General features: G+C 50.4%; 1 protein-coding gene across 1 annotated transcript in view; it reads left to right on the forward strand.

Moving 5' to 3' along the window:
• Positions 1–23615, forward strand: part of COL13A1 (collagen type XIII alpha 1 chain) — a 161561-nt gene that overhangs the window by 7211 nt on the left and 130735 nt on the right. Inside the window, exon 2 of the mRNA XM_033208972.1 lies at positions 13364–13433. Coding sequence (XP_033064863.1) covers positions 13364–13433 — 70 coding nt within the window. The remainder of the gene's footprint in view (positions 1–13363; positions 13434–23615) is intronic.

Genomic DNA, 23615 nt, shown 5'->3' on the forward strand with positions numbered 1-23615 from the left:
AGCTGCCTGCCAAGGTTTTTCTTTACAGAGTCGAGGGGTGGCAAAATGGTGAAGCAGACAACACCATGGCATTTGAACCCCTGCCACTAACTGTGTGACCTGAACCTCAGTACCCTGATCTGAAAAATGGAGATGATGACATCCTCCTTCCAGGGTTGTTGTAGGATTAAATGAAATCATTTGGCTAATGGCAATTGTAACCATTGCCACCTCTCTCATCATTGGAGGAGATAATATGGGGCTGCATGCACCTTGTCCACAACTTTTATTAGTGGTTGATATTTATTGAGTTTACACTGTGTATTGAGCTTACACTTACACTGTGTACCAGGGACTATTCAAAGACCTTTACATCTATTGATTCACTAAATCCTCACAATAATCCTATGAAGTGGTTACTATTGTTACTATTCCCTTCTTACAGAAGAAAGAATGGAGGCACAGAGAAGTTAAGCAACTTTCCCATTGTCACACAGTACGTGAGTAGCAGAGCTAGGCCTTGAAATCCGGCAGTGTGGCCCAGAGCTGGCATCCTCAGCCACTAGGATATACTTGTCTATATGAAGTGTCATACCTCTCTAACTCTGCTGAGGCCAGTCAAAGCAGCCAGGGGCTGGGAATCTGTTCAGTTTGGTTTGGCTCCCAGAGGCAGTGTTTACTGAACTGCCTTGGCGTCAGGGCTGCACCACCATCTTTGTTGTAGGAAAGACATTGTGAGTATTGCTAATTACATCAGGCCTTGGTGATGAGCACCCTGAGGGAAGCCCTTGTCCAGCCTTGGCCTCTGGAATGCTTGGGTTTCTCAGGATGGATGGGTTTGTTCTTGTCTCTCAGACTCTGAACTGGCCACTAGGAAGTTTAGCAGCAAATCTGGGGTTCAACCAGTGGCAAAGGCTTTTGTATGAGCCTTGATCCCAGATCCTATTTGATCACTCTGCCTTTGCTGTTCTTCTCCCTTACTGTATGGTGTCTGTCTGTCTGTTTGTATCAGCTGCCTGAAGTCTCCCTTTTAGAGCCAGAGAGGGGTAAAAGTTCTGAAGTAACTAAACATTTTAAAGTTACTCTCCCCTGCTTCTCCTCTGATCTAGATGTCCTCAAAGGCTTGCACTTGTACCGGTGATGCTGGTTGCATTAGAATTGCCTGGGGAGCTTTCAAAACACGCCAGGCCAATTGTTCCCAATACCTGCTACAGATGTCCATGGGTAGGGCCTGGCCGTAAGTGTCTAACGAGCCCCATGGGTGATCGTGTTCTGCGGCTGGGCCTGGCAGGCCCTGAGAATGAGAGATAGAGATAGATAGATAGATAGATAGATAGATAGATAGATAGATAGATATAGAGAGAGAGAGAGAGGGTCTATGTGGCCCAGTGCTTGGAGCTCCCTGTGCAGTGAAACCCCTTACCTGGGTCCCAAGCAGTGCTCGAGGGGCTGAGGGGCAGTGATGAGGCTCACGGTGAGATGTCAACAAAAGTCTCCTTGTGCGCTGGGAGGTTTGAAGAAGGGCAAGCAGCAGGCTTTTCGCTGTTGTTTTCCAAAAACAAAATCAACTGAGGTTTGCCCTCCAGGAAGCCTCAGAAATCCTTCTTCCACCTCTTTGGGCTGGGTTCTGCCCCTCCCAGAAACAGTCTATTGAGCCCTCAGTCAGAGGAAGTCAGCAGGCTTCTCCAAGGGAAACTGAGGCCTGGGTCTGGGGAGGCTAGGGTGGATGGGGTCACCAGCTGCGCTGGGTGTTGTCTGGGCTACTGGGAGGCCCCAGCAGCAGCCCCTGCTGACACTCCCGCTCTCCCATCCACCGCCCTGGGTGTGGGGCCTCCTTGCAGAGATGCTGCCTGTGGCAGAAGGGGTGGGCCTGCTGGCAGGGGATGCTCCCCTGGTCCTTCAAAGAGCAAGGGCCAGTCGAACACAAAGGGGCGGAACTGCCTGCCAGAGAGCCTGGGCACGGCCTTTGAGGGGACACTGGGCCCCTGTCTCCCTGCCTGGCAGCTACTGTGGGTTTGCCTGAAACACCACATGGCTGCGGTCCATGTAGGCTGGGCCCTGCCTCCTTGGTCCTTTCCCATCCTCACTCCCACCCCAGCCTTGCCTGCCTCCTCAAGTCTTGGTCATTCTCCTTTGAGCATTTGTCCAGGCATTTCCCTCTGCCCACACTCTCCTTCCTCCTGCCCACCCCACCCTCCCTTCAGGCACTTTGGTTTTTTATCTGTTCTTTGGGTTGCAGCAGAAGAACCTTGCTGCCCCTAAAGGCTGTTGTGGGGCCTGAGCTTCTGCCACAGAGGGACTTTGCACCTGTGGCCCTCTGTCAGGCTGCAGGTGCTCTGTGAAGGCACCTCTTTAGCACCAGGTCGTGCTCTGATAAGGTAGCCTATAGGGCAGGTCAGAAAGGTTGACCTCTTGGGACAAGGATGCAGAAAGGGGGCTGGGTTAAAGGGGTATTTGCCAGGGCTCTTCCAGGAATAGCTTCATCTACCTCCCCCTGAACTGGCATTTGAGGTTTCCTGGAGTTGGGGGAAGCTCTGTGACATGGGAGGTCAGAGGGTGCTCCTGACACCTCCAGCCTCAGCCAACTCCATAGAATCAGGAAGGGCCTTCATAAGTCAGGTGCTGCTCTAGGAATTTCCTACAGCAGCCTTGGTCCTCAAGCTTACACCTCAGTGATGGGGAGCTCACTAACTTATGTGGCTGACTGTTCCATGGTAGGACATCTCTGCCTCTTAATATCATCAGAGCCCCAGCCAATCTCTACACCCACCAACTTGCAACTCCAGCATGTCTTAAAAGCACCTCAAACTCTACGTGTCTAAACTGAGCAGGAAATCCACCCCTCACTAGCATCCCTTCATATGTGAGCACACTGGCCTCCAGCCACACCCACCCCAGCCCTCCTGTCCACACCTTCTCAGCTTCTGCAGACCTGTTCGCTCCTCTCCATCCCTGCCTGCCCTCCCCAGCCCGACCCCCTAACTCATCTGCTCACCCATGCTGTCCTGACTCTCTTATCCACACAGCAGCCAGAGGGGACCTTTTAGAAAACTAAATGCCATCTCCCTGATTGAACTCTTCAGTAACTCCCTGTTGCTCTCAGGCTGGAGAACACATTGCTAAATGCGACCCATGCAGCCTTCAGGTATAGCCCTTATTACCCTCTCCAGCCTCATGGCTCACCTGCCCTTGCTTCTGGAGTCCAGCTACATGGTGGAGCACAGGAACCAGGTTGCTGGGTTCAAGACCAGCTCTGCCAATTACTGACTCTGTGACCTTGGGCAAGTTATTCAAGCTCTCTGTGCCTTAGGTTACACCTCTGTAAAATAAGGGTTATGATAATAAGAGTACTTTTATGAGGGTTGTTTTTAGGATTAAAAAAAGTTAAGACATAAAGTGCTTTGAGTAGTGACTGGTACTCCAGTAATAGATCATCCTATCTCCTTGAAAGAGCCAAGTTTCACCTCTCACAGGCCTAGAGTCAAGGTATGGGCTCTGAGCCAGGCTTCCTGGGTTCAAATTCTGCCTCTGTCCTTTCAGGCTGCATGCTGTCTTGCAGGTTACTTGGCCCCTCTCTGTCTTAGTTTCCTTGCTCATGAAATGGGTTGCAATGAGTGCTGGGTGAATAACATTAAGCTGGTGCAAAAGTAATTGCTTTTAATTGCTATTAAAAGTAATGGCAAAAACTGCGATTACTTTTGCACCAATCTAATACATGCAAGATGCTTGCCTGGCTCCTAAGAAGCGCATTATTGGGTTAGCTTTCAGCCACTCCCATGTGCCTGGGTCCCTCACCTGGTGAATTACTGCTCAGCTTCAGATCTTGGCTCATGTCTCACTTTTCTGCCATGAGCCAAACTAGTCCATGCTCCAGCTGGCTCTCAGCTCCTTGCCCCTTTTGGCCACAGGTCTCATGACAACGGCTGCTCCACATTGATGTGTGTGGTTTGTAGGCTCTTCTGTTCCCCTCCCTAGAGGATAAACTTCATGGGAGCAGCCTCAGTGTCTGCTTTGCACAGCAAGGTTCCCAACATTAACCCCTAGTGCATTGTAGATAGTCAATACCCACTTGTGAAAGGCAGGAAAGGAAGAAAGAGGTCCCCAACATTCATCCCAGGACTCTTACTCTCTGCCCTTTCCTTCTTTATGGTTGGGGGCCCCTGCCTCATCCTGCACCAGGCCCAGAGATGACCCCTGGACCCCTGAGATCCTTGAGGTCCTGGGCCCCTTGCCATTCTGCCCCCCACGCACACCATCAGTTCCGGGGCCCGGCTCCTTGACTCCCTGTGGCAGCAGCAGGGTCTTGGGTTAGCTAGAAGGAAGGACTTCCTCATATGAAGGCTGCAAAGCTCACATGGGGTATGTGCCTCCCATCCCTGACTTTTTTTCTGAACCGTAGAACCTGGGGCCACTTCTGTCTGTGGTTCTGGTGAGACAGGGAGGCAGAGGGAGGCAGAGGCAATATGTGCTATCCGGAGGACCTGCAGGCCCCTGTTTCATGACCCGAGTCTGTGATCAGGCGCCAAGTCTGCTGCATGAAGAGAACTGTTGAGGTAGGGACAAGACAGCTCCTAAGGCACCCCTGTGGCACCCCCTCGCTGTCCCCAGCACACAGGCCCCTGCAGCAGCCCTGGCAAGTTCAGTTTTGGTGGTTGTGGGTTGGATGTCTTGATTTCCTCTGCTTTGATTTCACCCTGCCAAGCTGCCTGTGCCTGGGGCACGTGGCTACATGTGGGCCTGTCCCTTTAACCCCTTCCGTGGAGACATCCCTCTCCTGCAATCCCTGGGATGTAGCCCATGGAGCCAGCACTGAGCAGCCAGGTCCTGCCTCTATACCTCCTCACGGGAATGCCCTCCCTACCCCATGCCTATTTATCCCAATTCTGCCAAAGCCCACTTCCTCCTGGGACCACAAGGATGAGTCCTAGAGGGCTGACCTAAAAGTAAGTAATTCGGTTTGAGTGTGGATCGAGACATCTGACCTGAGCCCCTGACATCCGAGGGCTAGGTCAGTCTGCAACGGGGCAGCCAGCCCAGCAGCAGTTATGCTGCAGGATGATCAAAAGGCCTCTAGCAGATGGGATCAAGCCCCCGCCCTGTGCCAGGCATTATAATCAGAGTGCTGGCACAGGGGCCAGAGCTTTGCCTGCTGTGGTCATTTCAGTGGGCACCTCCTCTTCCTTCAACTCCTAGTTCTCAGGGTCAAAAGGCAGGGCTGCAGGTCAGACCCTCCTCACTCACCCTCCCTTTCCGGAAGAGGGGCTCTGAGTTTCCCAGGAGGAGGAGGGATGTGGCAAGTGCAGGAAACTTGACCAATTGTCTCAGTGGTGCACGCCATGGGGCCAGGGCAACAGAGATCAGGCCAGCCTCATTACAGCAGGTGGGAGGAGGCAGGCCCAGCACTGCCTCAAGAGAGAAGTGGCCTTCACCTGGCCACCAAGCAAAACAAGCTAGTAAAACAGGTGCTCCCCCTCCTCACATCTGGATACCTCTGCTTGTTTTCTAGCCTCATCCCATTTTATCCTGCCAGCTGTCTTGTGTAGTCTAGCAGATCACTTAGATTATCCCCATTTTATGGATGAGAAAATCAAGGTCCAGAGGGGTTATAGATTTTGCCTGATACACAGTTAGTAAAAGAATTGGGACTAGGCCCCAAGGCTCTGGCACTCCCAAGCGTAGTCAAGCTGGTATGATAAGATTTCAACACTGCCAAGCTCTGCCTACAATAGATGCTTCACTGGAGTTTGGGCACCATCTGTGCCAACCCAAAAGAGAGTCCCACTCCAGCCTCCAAGGGAATAGGGGGCATGCACTAATAATATCAAAAATCAATCATTAAATGATATTTTCCTCCTAAAGTGCTTAGCACAGTGGCTGATACATGGAGTTCAATGTGCATAGCTGTTATAATTCATATTAACTCTTGTTTAATAATTCAACCCAAAATTGATCAACGCTCCATGGTTTCCAGGCACTTGCCTCTGCGTTGTCTCATTCAGTCTCCACATCAGCACTCAGGAGGCTGGCAGGGGGTGGTGGGTCATATCCCTATTTTGTAGATTCCCCTGAAGGGAGGTGCCAGGCTCAAGGTCACAGCTGCAGGTCTCACCTGGCTTCTCCCTCTGGGCTGTGCCTATGCCACAGCTTGGACCACCCCACATATTGCAGAGGCCCAGGTTGGGCAGGGACCCTTTAAGATCCCTGAGGCTGAGATGCAGGGAGGGAGTGTCCCCTAAACCCAAGGCCAGGCTGGAGCCACATTCTCTGGGGGGAGTGAGTAGGCGCCTGACATTTTCCCTTTGATACTGATACAGGCATTTTAATAGCTGCGACCGATCAGGCGGGTGATGTTTCAGCTCTGGCCACATAGGGCATTCCAGGAGGCCCTAGCTGCCAACAGGGGCAAAGCAGGAAGCTTTCTCTACCCAGTGTAGCTAGGGGTCCACCCTAGGGCCTCATCCTGGGGGCGTCTCACCATGGGTCTCAAAGTCAGATGTCAATGGGGGCCAGGCTGGTGGCCAGGTAGGTGAAGCTGGCTTCGGAGAGAGAGTACTTTGGTGGCCTAGATGGCACATATCCATCTGAAAGGGGCAACCACCATGCAGCACCACCTGATTGTACATGCTCAGTGTTGCCAGGCCTCCCATCGTGCAAGAGAGACCAGAGATCAGAACTGGATGTGAAATCTCCTGATGTGTGAACAACCAATATTTATTGAGCACCTACTATGTGCCAAGCCCTGTTTTAGGCACAGTGAATAGAACAGAACAAAGTATCCAGGTCCTTGTTGAACTTACATTCTAGTGGTACAAAGAGACAATAAGTAAGATAAATAAGCAAAAAAAGAACAAAAACAAAAAACAAATCCTAAGGAGGAAGTAAAACAAGGGGGTGTGCTGGGGGAGGAAGAATTTTTGGGGATGGGGTGCAGGAGGCAAGGAAGGCCTAACAGCATGCCAGGTAGGTAGCTGGGAAGAGAGGTAGCTGGGAAGAGAATACCCAGGCAGAGAGCCCAGTAAGTGTGAAGGCCCTAAGGTAGAAGAAAGCCCAGCATGTTTGAGAGCTTCAGAGGCCTGTGAGATCACCCTGGCTGCGGTGTTGAGAAAGGTCTGCAGGGGCGCTGGCAGAAGTCGAGCATTCATTAGAATGCTATCACAGTAATTAGGCCAGAGACGACGAGCTTTGCACTAGGGGGTAGTCATGGAGTTGGTGAGAAGGGGTCAGATCTCACATGTGTCTGGCAGGTAAAGAACTGGAATTGCTAACAGAATGGGTGAGAGAAATAGACATCAATGATAATTGTGAGGTTTTGAGCAATTGGTGGGTTGGAGAAGTTGATGGTAGGGGCAGGTCCAGGGAGGAGTTGGGAGAGTCTATGAGAAGCTCAGTTTTGCCAGGCTAATTCTGAGATGTCTATGAATGGCCATATCAAGCCGGCAGCCAGATAGATGCATCTGAAGTTTTGGTAAAAGGAATAAGTTGGAGGGCATCATCCTGCATAGATGGCTTTCAAACCATCAGACTGGATGAGGTACCCTAGGGAGCCAGTGTCTAGAGAAAGAAGTGAGACCCTGGATGTGGACCCTGTGATCTCCAACATTTAGACATCAAGTAGATAAGAAGGAATCAGCACGAGACTGAGAGGGCACAGCCAGGGTGGTAGAAGGGAAATGGGGACAGTGCATGTCTTGGGAGCCAAGGGCAGGAAGTGCCCTAAGGAGGAGGAGGGGTGAGCAAAGGCTGCAGCCTGACTGAGAGGAGGCAAGAGGACTGTCCACCAGATTTGGCAACCCAGAGGTCATTGGCAACCTGCAGGAGAGTTCTTAAGGGATGGTAGAAGAAGAGCCAGGTAGGAGTTGTCCAGGAGAGACGTAGGAGGCAACGAAGGTTGTCATCCAGGAGTTTGTCTAGGGAAAGAGCTAACCAGAGTCAAAAGAGGATTATTCTTCTCTTTTCCTTTTTTATGCTGGGAAGAACAGCAGCATATTTGCATAATGATTCCGTGAGAATGGGCTAACTACAGCTAAATCCAGCTTGCAGCCTGTTTTTATAAATATATTTTTTTTATGGGAGCACAGCCACACTGATTTGTTTCCAAACTGTGGCTGCTTTGGCCTGCGATGGAAGAATGGAGTAGGTGTGGCAGAGATCATGTGGCTCACACAGCCTCAAATATTTACATTTGCCAGTCCCTGATGTAAATGATCCAATCTAGAGGAAGGGATTGATGAAGCAGGAAGGCAGGGAACTTGCTGGTGACAGGAGGGGTTGGCCCTCGTGGAAGCACAGATGGGGAACTCAGGAGGAGAGAAGGGTGCTGGCAGGCGCAGATGCAGATGGACGGCACGTGTAGTGGTGGCTGCCTCTGCAAGTCCTCTGCTGCTTGCTTTTCTTCTCAAGGTCTTCAGTTGACAACGAAGTTGGGGGAGGGGGCGTTGGTGGTCTGGGGAGAGGAAGTGTGAAAATTCCTAGGACAGTGCAATGGTGAAGCGTTGAGGGAACCACAGAATGATTGCTGGGCTTCCTTTGAGATCTAGATCACAAATTTAAAGTAAGATCAGTCAGTGAGGTTGTGTGTTTCTCCCGCTTTACCCTGCTGCCTGTGTGCAGGGGTGGGGTAGGAGGAGACGTTGGATCTAGCCAGGCTTCTGGCTTAGTGAAGGGGGAGGGTGTCGAGGCAGTGGAGGGTGCAGACAGGGAGTGGTGATAATCACTGTCCGCAGAATTTGAGCCGGGCGCGGAGGGAAGTGACACATGGTGGTGATGGACAGTAAAAAGCTGGTAGGACCCACAGGTTGAAGGTCCTGTGGGATTCGAGGGTCCCTGGGACTACGGTGTTAGGTCCTTGGGAAATGGAGATCTGTGGGCAGAGTGTTGAAGCCTAGACTGTGGCTGGGTCGTAGTACTATTGAGATTTAATACTCTTTCAAAATAAACTCTGGGCAGGCCAAGGAAACATACCCCGAACTGACCTGGTTTTCTAGCTGTGCCTGTGGTAGCTTTGCCTGCTCAGATGTCTCCATCTCTCCAATCAAGGCTCCTGACTTCTGGGCCCACCCTTCCCACCTGCCTTCTCTCCCAAACTCCAGAGCTGCCTGTGCCTACCCCTGCTGGGCTCCACAAACTCGCCATCTTCCCACAACCTGCTCTTGCTGCTGTTATGTCCCAGGGGTGGCATGTTGGCTGCCCAAGGCAGGGCCTGGCTCCCACCACCACTCCAAGTCCATCCTGTGCCTAGTTCCTTCTTCCTCCCATGTCTCTTCATTGGGTGATGACCACGACATCCTCCAGAGAGGACCTCAGCCCCAGCGGTCTCACTGGTCTATACTCAACAGGCTGCTGGAGTGACCTTTATATCACCCAAATTTGACCACATGACCTCCTTGCTTAAAACCTTCGAATGGTTTCTCCATGCTAGAATCCTTACCTGAGCACATGAGACCTGGTTATTAGTCAGGGTTCTCCAGAGAAACAGAAGCAATAGGCTATATATAGATGCACAGAAAATGAGTTATCAGAAGAGACTGGCTCACGTGATTATGGAGATGAGAAGTCCCTCAATCTGCCATCTGCAAGAAAGAGGCCCAGGAAAGCCAGTGGTGTAGCTCCACTTAAACCTGAAGGCCTGAGAGCCAGGAGAGCCAATGGTGTAAATTCCAGTCCAAGCCTCAAGGGCCAAGAACCAGTGGTGGTGCAGGGGGAGTCGATGTTCAAGGGCAGGAGAAGATGGAAGGTCCAGCTCAAGCAGAGAGAGCAGTCTTCCTCCCTCTATCTTGTTCTATTCAGGCCCTCAACAGATCAGATAATGCCCACCCACTATGGTGAGGACACTCTTCTTTCCTGAGTCTACTAATTCCAGTGCTAATCAACATACCTAGAAAGAATGTTTTCCCAGCTATCTGGGCATCCTTAGCCCAGGCAAGTTAACAGATAAAATTAACCCTCACAGCCCCCACTCCCTACTCAACACCCAGGCCCTCCAAAGTCTGCAGTCACCTGGACACATCTGAGCATGCTTCTCCCACACCAAGCTCAGCTGTTTGCTGATGGACTGTGTCTCATTCTGTATTTTACTCAGTCTCACCATTAGTAGGCACTCAATAAATATAGGAGCTATTGAACAAAAGCATTGAACTTGAAGTTAGAGGACCCGGAATTTAAGCCCTCTGTGGTTTACTTGTTCAAGGCAATTGCCTTTCCCTTTCTGGGTCTTAGTTTCCTGGATTATACAATGGGGCTGACTTCTGGCCTGCCTGTTGCATGGGTAGTGATGAGGGTCAGGTGAAGTCTCAGGAAATGTGAAAGTCACATAGAGGTCTGCCTTAGGTTGCGTTCCCAAGGGAACAGTCTCCAAAGTGGAGGTCTATGAGTAGATGACTTACTTATTTGACTTATTGGCGTCAACATAGGAGGGGGAGTGAGGGAAGCAGAGTTGGGCAGAGGAGGGGCTGAACTGTGATACAGTCATGACAGAGGCCCCAGCTGGTCCCGTGGGAGCTCCATAGCTGGGGTAGCCCTAGAGTCAGTCCACATTGAGGTGGAGGGGCCAGGTCTGCGTTCCTCCCATTTATCAGTAATTAAATATGGATTGCCTTTAGGGGATGGTATGACCCTGATCAAGGCTGCTTCCTTGAGCTAAGAGCAACTCCCAGAAAGAGGCTCAGCCATCAGCAGCCGACACTCCCAGCACTGGTCTAATCCTGGGAGACTGGACGGCCCACTGCAGCACCCACAAGCTGTGGTGCTTTATGGCTGTCAACAAGCCCGGAACCAGTGGCAGGGATCCGTGTTACACATTCAAAATCTCTGCCCCTGCCTTAATGACCTGCCTTCCTACCCCCCACATTCCTATCCCCTGTCCTCACTCAGATCACTCCAGCCACACTTCGCCCCTTCCTGTTCCTCAGATGCTCCATGCACAATCCTGTCTCTGGGCCTTCGCCTCTGCTGTTCCCTCTGCCTGGAACACACTTCCTCCAGATACCAAAGGATTCATTTTCTTACTTCCTCCAGATACCGCATGACTCATTTTGTTACTTTCCTCTGGGTCTCTGCTCAAAGTCCCCTCAAAGAGAGACCTTCCCTGATCCCCTGGTATGAAAAGACCACCTTCCATCACTCTCTGTCCCCTTGCCTTACTTTATTTTTCTCCCAGCATTTATCACTGCCTGATACATATTTTATGTTTTTCTATTGATTTTTTCTTCCATGAGAAGTTATGCCTCTCTAGGGGTTTGCCCCATGGGGATGGAGCAGGGGCGCCACCCACTCATGCCACAAGCTCTATCTCCAGCCCAACCCTGTGATGGCAGCTTGCTCAGTGCTGCTGGTGAGTGGGTGACAACTCTGATGGTTACAACCTTTAGCCAAAATGCTGCCGACTCCTCTGGTCTTGGCTTGTCAGTCATTGACTGGTTTTGTCCTTGAGCAGACCTGTGTCATGCGCCTTCTGGATGCCAGGCCCCCAGGTGATTAGTGGGGAGGGATGTGGAGGCGGATTCATACAGTCCCTTACAGGAAAGCAGCATTCATGAGCCAGGCTCAGAGCTGGGCACCAGAGGGGCTATGAGCAGGCTTTGTCCTGGGGGCTCATTTGTTGGCCCCGCGGCTGCTCTGTGCCCACCTATAGCTTGGCTTCAACATCCATCCACCTAATTGTTACTCGGCCTCCCCTTTCTAAGTGAGGGTCCCCACTTTGGGGTGTTTCCCTTCTTCTGGTTGCCTTGATCTTGACCTCCTTCTGCTCTCAGAGCCCCCCCCCCATCTGTCACTGTGTTCCCTCCCCAGGCATTTGCACTCACCTTCCTCCAGCAGGTGGAGCGGGCTTTGTGCCAGAAGGGCAGAGTTCACACCTCAGATCCACTACACCCTGACTGTGTGACCCTCAGCAAATCACTCCGCTTGCTCTGAATCCTTGTGAAACTTTCTGACCTTCCCTCTCCACCCCCAAACGAGAGGTGATATCACCCTTATGACACATCTCATATTACTTTCTTCACCTCTCTTGTGGCCCACAATGAGTGGCAAAATTGCACAGTAGTGAGGAAGCAAATAGCTCTGGCTGTCATCCTAACTGGTCAACATTGTCAGGGTGGGGACTACAGCACATCACATGCAGTCAGTCCTGGCCAGCCAGAGTACAGGCTTCATGTGGCCAGATCTCTCAGTTAGTTTTTCAAGAGAAATTACAAATGCAGATTTGCACATGAAACCACTCACTTCAAAATATTGGCAACAAATTCAATAATAATAATGATTTAAAGCTCACTGTGGGAACCAAATAAAATACATTGAAAGTCCTATTTGACCCTAGGGCTACCAGCTTCCGATGGCTTCATGAGCATCAGAGTGTGGGTTTGAACCCCAGCTCTGTTCCTTACTTCAACCTTGAGCTTGGCCAGGTGCAGTCTCCTTTCTGTGCTTCAAGTCCCTCACCTGTGAAATGAATATGGTAATAGCTAACATTCATTGAGAACTTCCTGGGTATCAGGTGCCATTCTTTCTATGCATTAATCTTTCTAACTTTACAGTAATCCAATGAAGTGAGGACTCTTATTAGCCCAGAGTCTGAGAACTGTGGTTAGTCCAGTCAGCCTGGCTCTAGAGGTGTCCCTGTTAACTGCTAGTCTGGCCAACTTTGTTGCAAGGATCAAGTAACAGTCCTTACGAGACCCTTGTTACATTGCCCTGTGCAGCATAAGACTGCAGAGTTGACACACAGGGGCATCCTGCATGCATGGTCATTACGCGTGCTCCTCTCCATTTGCCACCATGAACATGGCAACTCCTTGAGAGTTGGGATATTCTACCTCTTTGATGCTCCCACCTCTTTGGAGCCTTCCAGGTTGGCTCAGTAATTTGAAGGGAAGTGAGGAAGATATTTGGTGGAGGGGTGCAGAGAGCCTTGCCATCCCACTACTCCTGTACCCCTGCCCAGCCTGCAAATGTTAGCTTTGTAAGGGACACCAGAAGAACAGAAGGCACTGTCCCTGCCCAGGGGTCCATCAGGAGCCCAGTCCAAGGCAGGAAACTATTAGCAGAGAGCTGAGAAAAGCATGTCATTGTACACATGAGCGTGAGGTGCAGGAAGATGCAACTGGTTTATAGGGTCCTGTGTTCGGGGTTAATTTCTTTAAGAGTGCTTCAAAGACATCAGACATTGTGATTACCAGGATGGGCTTTCTTGTCTCCTTCTTATTACCCAGATGCCTGGTGGCCAGTGGAAGGCCATTAACTGCCTGTCTTTGATCCAGGAAGAGTTCTGCCAGCTCCCCCTATGTGACCCCTTCCCCACTTCCTGCCCTCCTTGTCAGCCCACAGCCGCTTTCCAGGGCTTGGTGTCTACGAGCTCCTGGTGACTCCTCTTGTCTGTCTCCTTTTACAGAAATGGAAGCTCCACTCAAGGAGGCGCCGGGAGGCCCCAAAGACATCTCCAGGATGTAACTGCCCGCCAGGTAAGCAGCCCTGCAAACAGGTGACAGTGGGTGTTCCTAGGACTGAGACCAGAGGTTCTTCCTGGTGGCCATGCTCTAGCCACACCTCACTCAGGCCATCACTTTTCATTTGAAAGACAGGAGTGACAATATCTGTGGCTGCCTTCCATCTACTCACTGATTGGCCTGCCTGCCCCACATCCATCAGTCCACCCACCATTCATTTGTTCATAGAGTCTTTTATGGGCCTGATACTCTTTGAACCAGGTTGTGGGGAAGTCAGATAAGATGATGGGCATGGCTGTTTTGAAAGTTATGAAGTGCTATGCACGTCAAAGGGACCATCAGCCCCCCAAGGGGAGGCACCTTGCTTGCTGTATTCATCATTGTGTCCCCAGCTTCCCAAGTATACAAAAATGTTTGTTACCTGAATGAATGACCCCATAATTGTAAGATCTTATTTTCTATAGCTAGCTGGATTAGAGCAATGCGTGTTCACTATATGGCCTTTAGGCTACATGCAACACACACGTGCTTACATGCAAGGAATGAAGGCACAAGCCAAAGGTTGCAAGGCAAGGCTGTGTAATACAGTGAACTGGTCTAATCTAGAACAAAAATCTGCTTTTGCCACTTACTAGCTCTGTGTGGACAGACCCCTGACCTGCCTATTCTAGCGCTTTCCTCTGTATCCTTGGGCCTGCTCCTCAACTGTGTCTATTCATCTGTGTAACAGCTATGTACTAAGGACCTGCTGGGCACCATGCAGTGTGTTGGGTTCAAGTGCATTGTCCACCGTGAATGCAAATGATAAGTTACATCGTATGAGAACTTTTCTAGGTGCCTGTTACTTTTCTGGGTGCCTGTTATTGTTAAGCCATGAGAATGACAGATGAGGAAGTTTGACTGTTTCCTTGAGGAACTAGAATGGGCTGTACCTCTTTGGGGGTGGGGAAGGAAGGCCTAAAGAAGAGTTGGGGAAGACAAGGTATCACATTTAAGTAATGGCAGAGAGTTTTGGTCTGCTACCGGCCTCTCCCAGCTCAGCGTGTGGCCTCCTGGATACCCATGGTGGCAGGTGGCATTTGCAGGGTGCTCACTGGGCTCTCTGGCAGGCCTTCCTCTGGCCCCAGAAGCCGAGGGGCTCAAGTAACCCTCATCAAGGTCCCCAAGCCAGGGAAGAGAGGCCGACAGATGTTAAGTATATGGGAAACGAGGGACCACATTTGCTGGAGAGTGAATGGGCTGTGGTGGGAGTCACAGTTACAGGATGCTGCCCTGGGAGACAAGGAGACTGTGAAAAGATTCAGCTGGACCCGGTGAGAAGAGGGTCGTCTGGGTTAATTAAAAGGGTGTCCAGAAGCCCTGGGAAGCTGCCTCCCTCCCTCTGGGCCCTGAAGATTGGACCCGGGGGTCTGGGAAAGTTTTCCGGAGAGGAATGCCAAGATTAATGAGATGGGGTGGAGGTGAGGGTTGGGTGATGGTGCCTGGGCAGAGAGACCATTTGCATCAGGGCTGTGGGGCAGCCCATGTTTCCAAGGATCGTGTCTGTTGCTCTTATAACTCTTGGGCAATGACAACCGATTTTTGCTCAGCATACAGAATGCTGGTTAAGGGCAGGGTATTTGGAGCCACAGAAGATGTAGGTTTGAATTCCATTTCCAACATGGACCAACCTTATAACCTTCAGAGAGTTATTTAACCTCCTTGTGTCTCAGTTGCCTTGTCTGAAAACAGGAACAATGGACACCGGCAAGGTAGAGATTCTTCGGGATAATCCTGGAAACTGCTTAGCATCTTCTCTGATTCCTAGTAAGCACGATTATTGTTATTTTCTCAACTGCCTCTCACACTTCAAAGATGCAGAGAAATCCTTATCAAATGCCATGTCCTAGTGTTGGGGGCACATTTGTGACTAGGCAGAGGCTTGCCTTTCTCCCTTCCCTGCCTCACTGGGGAAAGCACATCAGTTATCTGGTGACCTTCAAGTGTCCTGTCCATCATCAGAGTGGGTGGCTCTCAATAGGTTTCAATATTGTGCTTCAGAAAGTCGGGCTCAGGTAGTCCTGGGAGGCTGGGAGCTGAGGAGGAATGTGGCAGGAGGGGGAAGGTCTTGGAAGAGCGCTTCTCTTCTCCCTTCCTGCTGGGAGTCTGTGCGGAACCCATGGGTCCTGGGAAGTGAGGAGAATACCATGAAGCAGCTCAGAGGGTTGGGGGAGGAGGAAACGCCATGGGGAGAAGAAAGGGCTTGACACTGGTCCTCAGCAGGGACTGAGTTGGCCAGGTATGGAGGGAGAGTGAGCAGGGGCTCCTGGGAGGGATACCTCTGCACGTTGATAATTTCTCAGAAGGCAGTTTGACCCAAAGCATACATCAGAGCCAGTGGGCAACACCCGAAGAATTGAAAGAGAAGGCCCCAAACTCAGGCAAAATCAGAGGGAACTAAGATGCTCTTCCAGCCTTTTGTAACTGAGGAAGGGAAGGACTGGAATGGCCACACGGAAGCATCTCACGTCATGGAATCACAGCGAAATCTCCCAGGATGGGCTGGGTCCTGCTGGGTCCCCTGCCCTGCCTCTCTCTGACCTGAGGCTTCTCATGCCTTGGTATGGTAACCTTCTCAACACTAAACCCAACCTATTATAAATAACAGCACTTACTGCCGCTGTGTCCCACTTGAGCACCTACTATGTGCCAGGCACAGGACTGAGCACTTCATGTGCATCGGTAACCCTCCTCAAAATACTAAAAATAGGTAGAAGGGAGTTCATCAGTTCTGACACTCCGGAATGTTTGAACATCCTCAAATTTGCAAAGAGAACATCACTGTCGTTCTTGCCCTTACATCATGCATTTCTGATTATTTCCTGATGGTCGGAGTTTATAAACCACTTTAAGGCTCCTGATCCTTGCAGAAGGACTCATACAATTGTCAGGTGCCACATACAAATTCAAAGCTTGATTCACTTGTGTTTTGCCAGCACCTAATACTGTACCCCTTACATAGTAGATGCTCTGTGAATGTTCAATAAATGAGCATCAGTAGTCATTGCTGTTGACTGGCCGCTTCCTGGTGTTCTCCCTCTGCCATCAGATTGGTTTCAGACACCTTATCCCCCACCCCACCCCAAATCTTGCCTGATGCTGAATTCACTGCTATTGGGACAAAACAAACACACTCTTCCTGGCCACTGTGGTTGCTGAGATGGAAGCCTGGGTCCTCAAACCGGTGCCTGCCCTCTGTGGCCAGCTAGGCCAAGCCAGAGTCCTGCGGTGGGTGTGTTCTTCCTTGTGGCAGCCTTGGGCCCCTGGGCGGCACCCAGAAGGCCTGGGACACATAATCATGGGCAGAAAACCTGCCTCTTTCCCTTTCTATCTGACCTTGCCAGCATCCTCCTGGGATCCTCCCTGTCCCAAAATAACCATCTACTGGCTAAGATCTGGCTGCATCCTGCTTCTGGGCTGCATGCGCTGTTTGCCAAGGGAGTGATGGGCTTGCAGGCCTGAGAGGGATGCCAAAGGTCAACCCTCAGTTAGGAGGGTCATGGCTGCTAGAAGTTCAGAGGAATAGGTGTGGGCCATTTGCAAAGCATATGACCTGGTGGGACAGAAGAAGGGTCTTGGGAATAGATATACATACCGTGAGACTTCCTAGGCCACTTGAGAAAAATACAAAGACCAAGGAAACTTTCCCATTCTCTGTCCCTTTTCTTATTAACAAACGAGGAGCAGGACATTATAGGTCTAGCCAGCAAGGAAGCAGCTACTTCAGGCCCGCCGCGCTGGGGCTGGGTGGGGCTGGCCTATGTCAAGTCCAGGGTGGGGCAGGCAGTGTGAAGGATGACAGGTTTTTGCACCCAGAGGGAAGAATGGCTGGCTCAGCTGCTAAAGGAAATCACTTCGCTGTCTGAGCCTCATCTCCAAGGGAAAGGCTAGGCCAGAGTCATACCCTGAATGCCAGGCCAAAGGGCTTGGACTGCAGCAGTGGTGGCGTGGGGGTGACGTGGTCAGGCTTGTGCACTAGCACCATGACCAGCACTGCAGAGAGGATGGATGAAAGCAGAGAAGTCGCCTTCAGCCAGCCTAATAGGAGAGGCCACAGCTGCCTTCCAGGTCAGTGTGCTGGTGAGGGGTGCATGAAGTGCCCAGGAGCCAAAGGAGCTGGGGGCTCTGGGAAAACTTCACTGAGGGGTGGCCTTGGAGGTTGTTCATAAGGATCAAATAAGCAAGTGGGAAGGCATATCGTTAGGGCATCATAGACTCCCTATGGCGTCTGCATAGACATCATAACAAGAGACCCCCAAATACAAGGACTTCGACAAGGCGGAAGTGGAGGTCTTCCTTCCCTAGCAGGCCAGGGCTGAGAGCTGGCTCTGCTGTGTTGATCTTGTGGCATCCTCCTCTGGCAGATGCTTCGGTTCTCGCCACCCCATGACCAGCACGAAAGGGAAAGGGGACAAGTGGAGTATGTGCTCAAACCCTCAAGAGCCAAACTTGAAAAAAGAGACACAGATCACTTCTGCTTCCATCCCATTGGCCAGAGCTTAGTCATGTGGTTACCCCTGGGTTCAAGGGAGACCAGGCAATATTTTTTGTGGGTGGCAATATGCCCAGATAGAACTTTATTATGATGGTGGGTGGGAGAACAGATATCGAAGAACAACTAGCATACTGCGCAGAGGACATTCCAGACTGGCTGAGGGATTGTCATGGACAAAAACTCTGAGGAGCGAGAAAAAGGCGGTAAGTTTGGGGATGACAGGCAGTTGAAGAAATCTGGAGCACAGAGCAGTAAGGAGAAATGAGGGTGGGAGGAGATGTCAAGACTGCAAAGGGCCAGGCTGAGGCTGCCCAGTTCCCTCTGTCCAGTAGGAGGCAAATGCTTTTATCCAGAGGGTGATTGATTGGTAATGACTGCCTGATTGATTGGGGGGCTGTGCTGAGTCAACTTCTCAGGCTGTATCCAGGTTCAGCAGAAAATGTGGTAATCGCTTATTGATGTCTGCTCTGTATGCCAGAGTGGTGGGGAGCAGTGCCTCTGCCCTGGCTGTGCTGTCTTCACAGGAGATGATGTGGATGATGTGGCATCAGAGAAGGTTTGGGAAGCAGGGATGTCACCTGATCCAATTTGTATTCTAGAACAATAACTAGCAATGATGTGGAGGCTGGCCTGGAGGGGAGAGCAGCCCCTTCCAGCAAGGAAAGTCTGCAATGCTATGCATAGGACTTTATTTTCTCACGAGCTGCTCTTCACATTCAGGCTGTAATGGCCTCTCCAGCCTCGGTTGTTTTTCCATAGCTGGTGAGAGCTGATGCCCACACATCCTGAACCCTACTCTCCGGCTAGCCTTGCCCTATTTTCCCTGGCACCAGACTTTGCCCCCAACAGCCTCATGACATTTACATGGGCAGAACCTGTAGCCAGAGCTTTGGTCACAAACCAGGCTCCTCTTACCTCCCCTGTGCTGCCGCAGAGCAGACCCATAGCCCCTTCTTGGTCGTCCTTCTTATTTCAGACTTGGCTTATTTCAGATCTCAGGGATCTGCAGACCAAAGTGTCCTTTGTTTCCATCAATGAAGAAAAGATTCAAGAGTTGATGGTTATTTTAGGGAGAATATTTAAACTAAAGATATACTGTTTCAGGTAGCTCTAAAATCCTACTTGACATGCAAATAATTGATGGACTACTTTGGGGTCATTCTTGCTATTTCTTAAAGCAGATCCCCTGGGGCTAGCCTCCTAAGAGCCCCTACTGTTTGATTGCTGTTATCGTCAATATTCAGACTCCCCCTTGTTCTGCTGCAGCCAGAGGGGTGTGCTTTCCCCTGCGATGTTAGCCTCAGTCCTCCCCACCCCCATCTCTTCCTCCTGATTTTGCAGCCCCACCGCATGTCCCATCTGGCCTCCCAGACACCCAGGTGCAAACCCACAATAGCAACATCAGTGCCCCCTTTACCTTCATCCACTGCACTCCATCAGCCAGGTTCTGTCAACTCCACTCCTTTGCTCAAAAACCATCCATGGCTCCCCAGTGCTCATACCCTCCATCCCAAAGATAAGCCCACTTTGGCTCTCTAGCCTGATCTCTAACCAGTCTTCTGCTGTCCTCCTTTTCTTTCAGTAAAACTGGGCTGCTCCCCTGCCGGACCCTACAGTGTCCCACTTGCACACATCAACTCATGCTATTCTGGTATCTTTGTTCTCAGTTTCTACCTGGTGAACTCTTGACTCCTCCATGTAAGCTACATCATCCCTGCAGCTCCTTCCATCCTCTCCTCCCCACTTGGCCTTGGCCACGAGTTCTGCTATTTGATGAGCATGTTAACATAATGCCTGGTGTACGCTCGACGTACAATCCAGGCAAAACCACCTACTGGGACAAGTAATTTGTCCTAAAATGAGAAGTGCAAACAGACCAAGATGTATACACCTGCAGAGGTTTCTCCCTGGCTGCTAGCATTAACCATTTGCTTTAGACGGTGTAGGTGCTGGAGAGCAGCCTGCAATATGAGTCTCTTACACAGTGAGAGTAGCTTTTGTGGGTTTCCAGCCAGGGAGAGTCTTCCCACCTACAAATCACACTGGGCAGCTTCCTTGCATCTCTTCCTGGATCCTCAAAGGGCCCACAATGAAAGCCAGCACTTTCCCCCCACCTGGCCCTTTCCAACATTCCCGACCTCTCCCGGCATCTAAGCCATGACCTGGGCATCAGGCTGAACACCACCGTTTCCTTCACACCCTGTCAATCACCAAGTCTCACTCATCCCACTCTGTCAATTTCCTCCGTCTCCACCGTCATCACCCTTGTTCAGGCTGCTGCCACCTCTCACCTTATTCGTCGCTCTGGCCCCCAACTGACCTCCTCCAAATGCTTCTTTACACAGAAGCCAGAATGGTATTTTTAACATTGATACATAACTCCAGTTAACCAAAGCACTTCAATACTTGCCATCACTCTTAGGATAAAGCCATAAATCCCTAACACAGCTTATTACCCACCCTGACCCCCCTCACCATGATCCCTTCTGCATTCCCAGCAGGCCCCCTGGCAGCACTGGTGCTGCTGGTTGTCTGACCACATTTGGAGTGACAGACTATGGCTGAAAGGAGCCCTGGCCAAGCCAGACAGAACGTTATGCTTTAGAAATCAGCTAATCCATAAAGCTTAGACTCTTGGCTCCAAATGAAGGCCCTTCCTTCGCCGTTGTAGCCCCTGTTTCAGGCAACTGGCCTGCTCCACAAGGAAGGTTGGCTGTCTCCTTGGAGAGAGCCCTGGGTTTAAGGAGCACCCCCCACCCTCCACAGCCATAGCTCTCTATGCCCCTCATGGGGTAGAGGGTCAGGTAACTGGCATGGGTGAGGCCAAAATGACCACAGCTGCTGGGAGGCCAGGTGCTGCGCGGCTGCTAACACGCTCCACCATCTGCCCCTGGAAGAGCCTTTTCTCTCAAGGCCCTCTGGCTCTGCGTTTCAGAAATGCCTGGGGAATTCTCCAAAGTTCATTTCTTCCCCATTTCCTCCCAAAAGCACTTCCAGATCCCTGGCCCTCCTGGACGCTGCTGATAATGTGTTTCTCCTAGATCCGCTCTGATAACGCCGGGGTGGCCGGCTGACATTTGTAGGGAAGTAAAAACAAGGAAATGGAGGGTTCCGGAAAGGCCAGAAGAGCCCTGGACTGGGAATCAGTCCCAGACCTTGAGGGACTCTGAGCAGATTGCTCTCCTCTTCTGGGCTTTGGTTTCCTCGCTGACATGAAAAGGTGAATGACTGAAAAATCATTTGGCAGTATCTGGTAAAGATTCGCGTCCAATAAAGCAGCTCCCTTCCTAGGCACTTCTGAGAGACACGCTCATCTGTGCATAAAAGAAGAAGAGATGCTCGCTGCAACACTATTTGTAGTAAGAAAAAAGGAAAAGAGAAGAAAAGCCTAAATATTTGTCAGCAGGAGTGTGCAGAGATATGTTGTGTAGTATTACATTGCAGTACTTTCATCAGTGAAAATTCACACACAGTAAACAGGATACACGAGACCTTGAGATCCAGCAATTCCATGGCTGGATCTTTTCCTCTGGAGGGAAAAAAAGCAAATGACAAGAGAATATTTACAATATAAGTCATTTATCTAAAGTTAAAAACATAAAGACAACACAATACAATCTTCAATCACTACATGCATATATAGTGCACATAGTAAACATGTAAAGAAATGCATGGAAATGGTAAACATCAAATTCAGCAGGGAGGAGGGATTGGGTAGAGACTGGGGGGCTTAGGGAGGTTCAGCTACATGGGTAGCTATTAGGCTGGGTGGTGGGTACACAAGGTTCAGTATACATTTTTTGTAATAACTTTATTGAGATGTAATTCACATATACAATTGGTCGATTTAAAGTGTACATTGTGAAGGTTTTTCGTACATTCACAGAGTTGTGCAACCATCGCCACAATCAGTTCTAGGACATTTTATCGTCCCAAAAAAAGAAACCCCATTCCTTTTAGCAGCCATCCTTCATTTTCGCCCGCCCTCCCACCCCCAGCCCCATGCAAGCGTTAATCTACTCTCCATCTTTATGGATTTTGCATAATGTTTTCAAGGTTTATCCATGTTGTAGCATGTATCAGTACTTCATTCCTTTTTATTGCCAAATAATACATTATATTGCTTTTAAACCTCCCTCAATGTCTGAAATATTTCAAGATAAAACATCTTTAAATCGTAGAGTTAATGAACGGATATTGTTGAATTAGGGGATGTTGAAGGAATCCTTCATGCCTGCCTCTGTACCTAATTGGCAGTCTTCACCAGCAAGGATGTATCATTGCTTTGCTGCCTAAATCCCATGTGTGTGAGCCCTTGGCCACCTGTGGGTTGGCAGCAATGGTTCCAACCCTGCCAGGACCCAGATCCAGGGGGTCAAGCCCTGCTCAGCTGGATTCCAACACCTGACCCCCTCTGTGGTGCTCTGAAACACCCTTGTTCTTCCTCTGCCTGTGGTCAGTGTCAGTTCCTCTGAGATGTCTCCCTTGAATCTCCCAGATACAGCTGGGGGCCCTTTTTCTCAGTTCCTAGAGCTAGAAAACTAACTCACCATGGGGTGGCTATTTGGTCCCCTGGTGAGAGAGCAGCAGCCAGGCTTACAGCCCTGCAAGCTCCTTAAGTTTCTGAGCATCAGTCCTCACCCCAGTAAAATGAAGATGTTGGTGCTTGCCTGATAGACTGGAGGTGGTAGGGAGATAAGTTATGTATGAAATTTTTCAGGGATGGTGAAGGATTTGCTTTTATGCCTCTGACCCGCTCATTGGACAGGAAGATTGTCCTGGGCACGAGCTGTGCTGTCTGCAGGAAGGAACAATGGACTGGCTTCAGGAGTTGCAATACCCACTGCCCTGGGAGAGGCAGGCTAACCCGCCAGTTACAGGTGTGGGCTCTGAACTCCAAGTAAATCCCAGTAGTCCCAGTTCCACTCCTTATTAGTCATGGTACTGTGGATGGGTTACTCTTTTGACCTCATGTAAAATGGGAATGACAGCACCTACCTTATTGGGCTGATGGGCTCAATGTGGGGCCCGACACACACTTGGCTGGAAATGATTGCTAGTTGCCATGATGATGGTGATGACGACATGAGTGGAAAAGGGCTTTGGGTGACATGGAGCTGTAAGGAGAGATCATAGCCTTTGCCCAGTTGCATTCAGTCACGTGAGGTCCCGAAGGCAATGCCACGCTTGCCACTGAATGCAAGGAGGTAATGTGGCATGGCTGCTCAAAGCGTTGGCTTACTCCTACTTCCCTGTCTGCCCTGTGGAAGGCTAGGCCCTTCCAACACTACGAAAAATGCTGGATGTCCTATTTATGAGACACTGCGCTGAGGCACGGCAAGAGATGGGTGAAAGGTATACCTGCCCTTAAGGATGTGATGTGGGATTTGTCGCAAGGTTAGAGGCCTTAGTTGGAATCCCAGCTCTGTCTAGCTCTCCAACACTGCAAAAGCCACCTACCCTCTTGGAGCTTTCACTTGTTCAACTCTTACATGTAAATAAGGATCTTACAGGGTTATTGTGAAAGTTCTTTGTCAACCATGGAGATACAAATAGAGGATATTTGGCCGACCTTGTGGCACAATGGTAGTGTGTCTGACTCCAGATGGAGGATATTATGGGAGGGGAGTTGGACTGGTAAACAAATCCAGTTATTTTGTGGA

This window comes from Trachypithecus francoisi, unplaced genomic scaffold (assembly GCF_009764315.1).
Source record: "Trachypithecus francoisi isolate TF-2019V2 unplaced genomic scaffold, Tfra_2.0 Lachesis_group9, whole genome shotgun sequence".
Taxonomy (NCBI): domain Eukaryota; kingdom Metazoa; phylum Chordata; class Mammalia; order Primates; family Cercopithecidae; genus Trachypithecus; species Trachypithecus francoisi.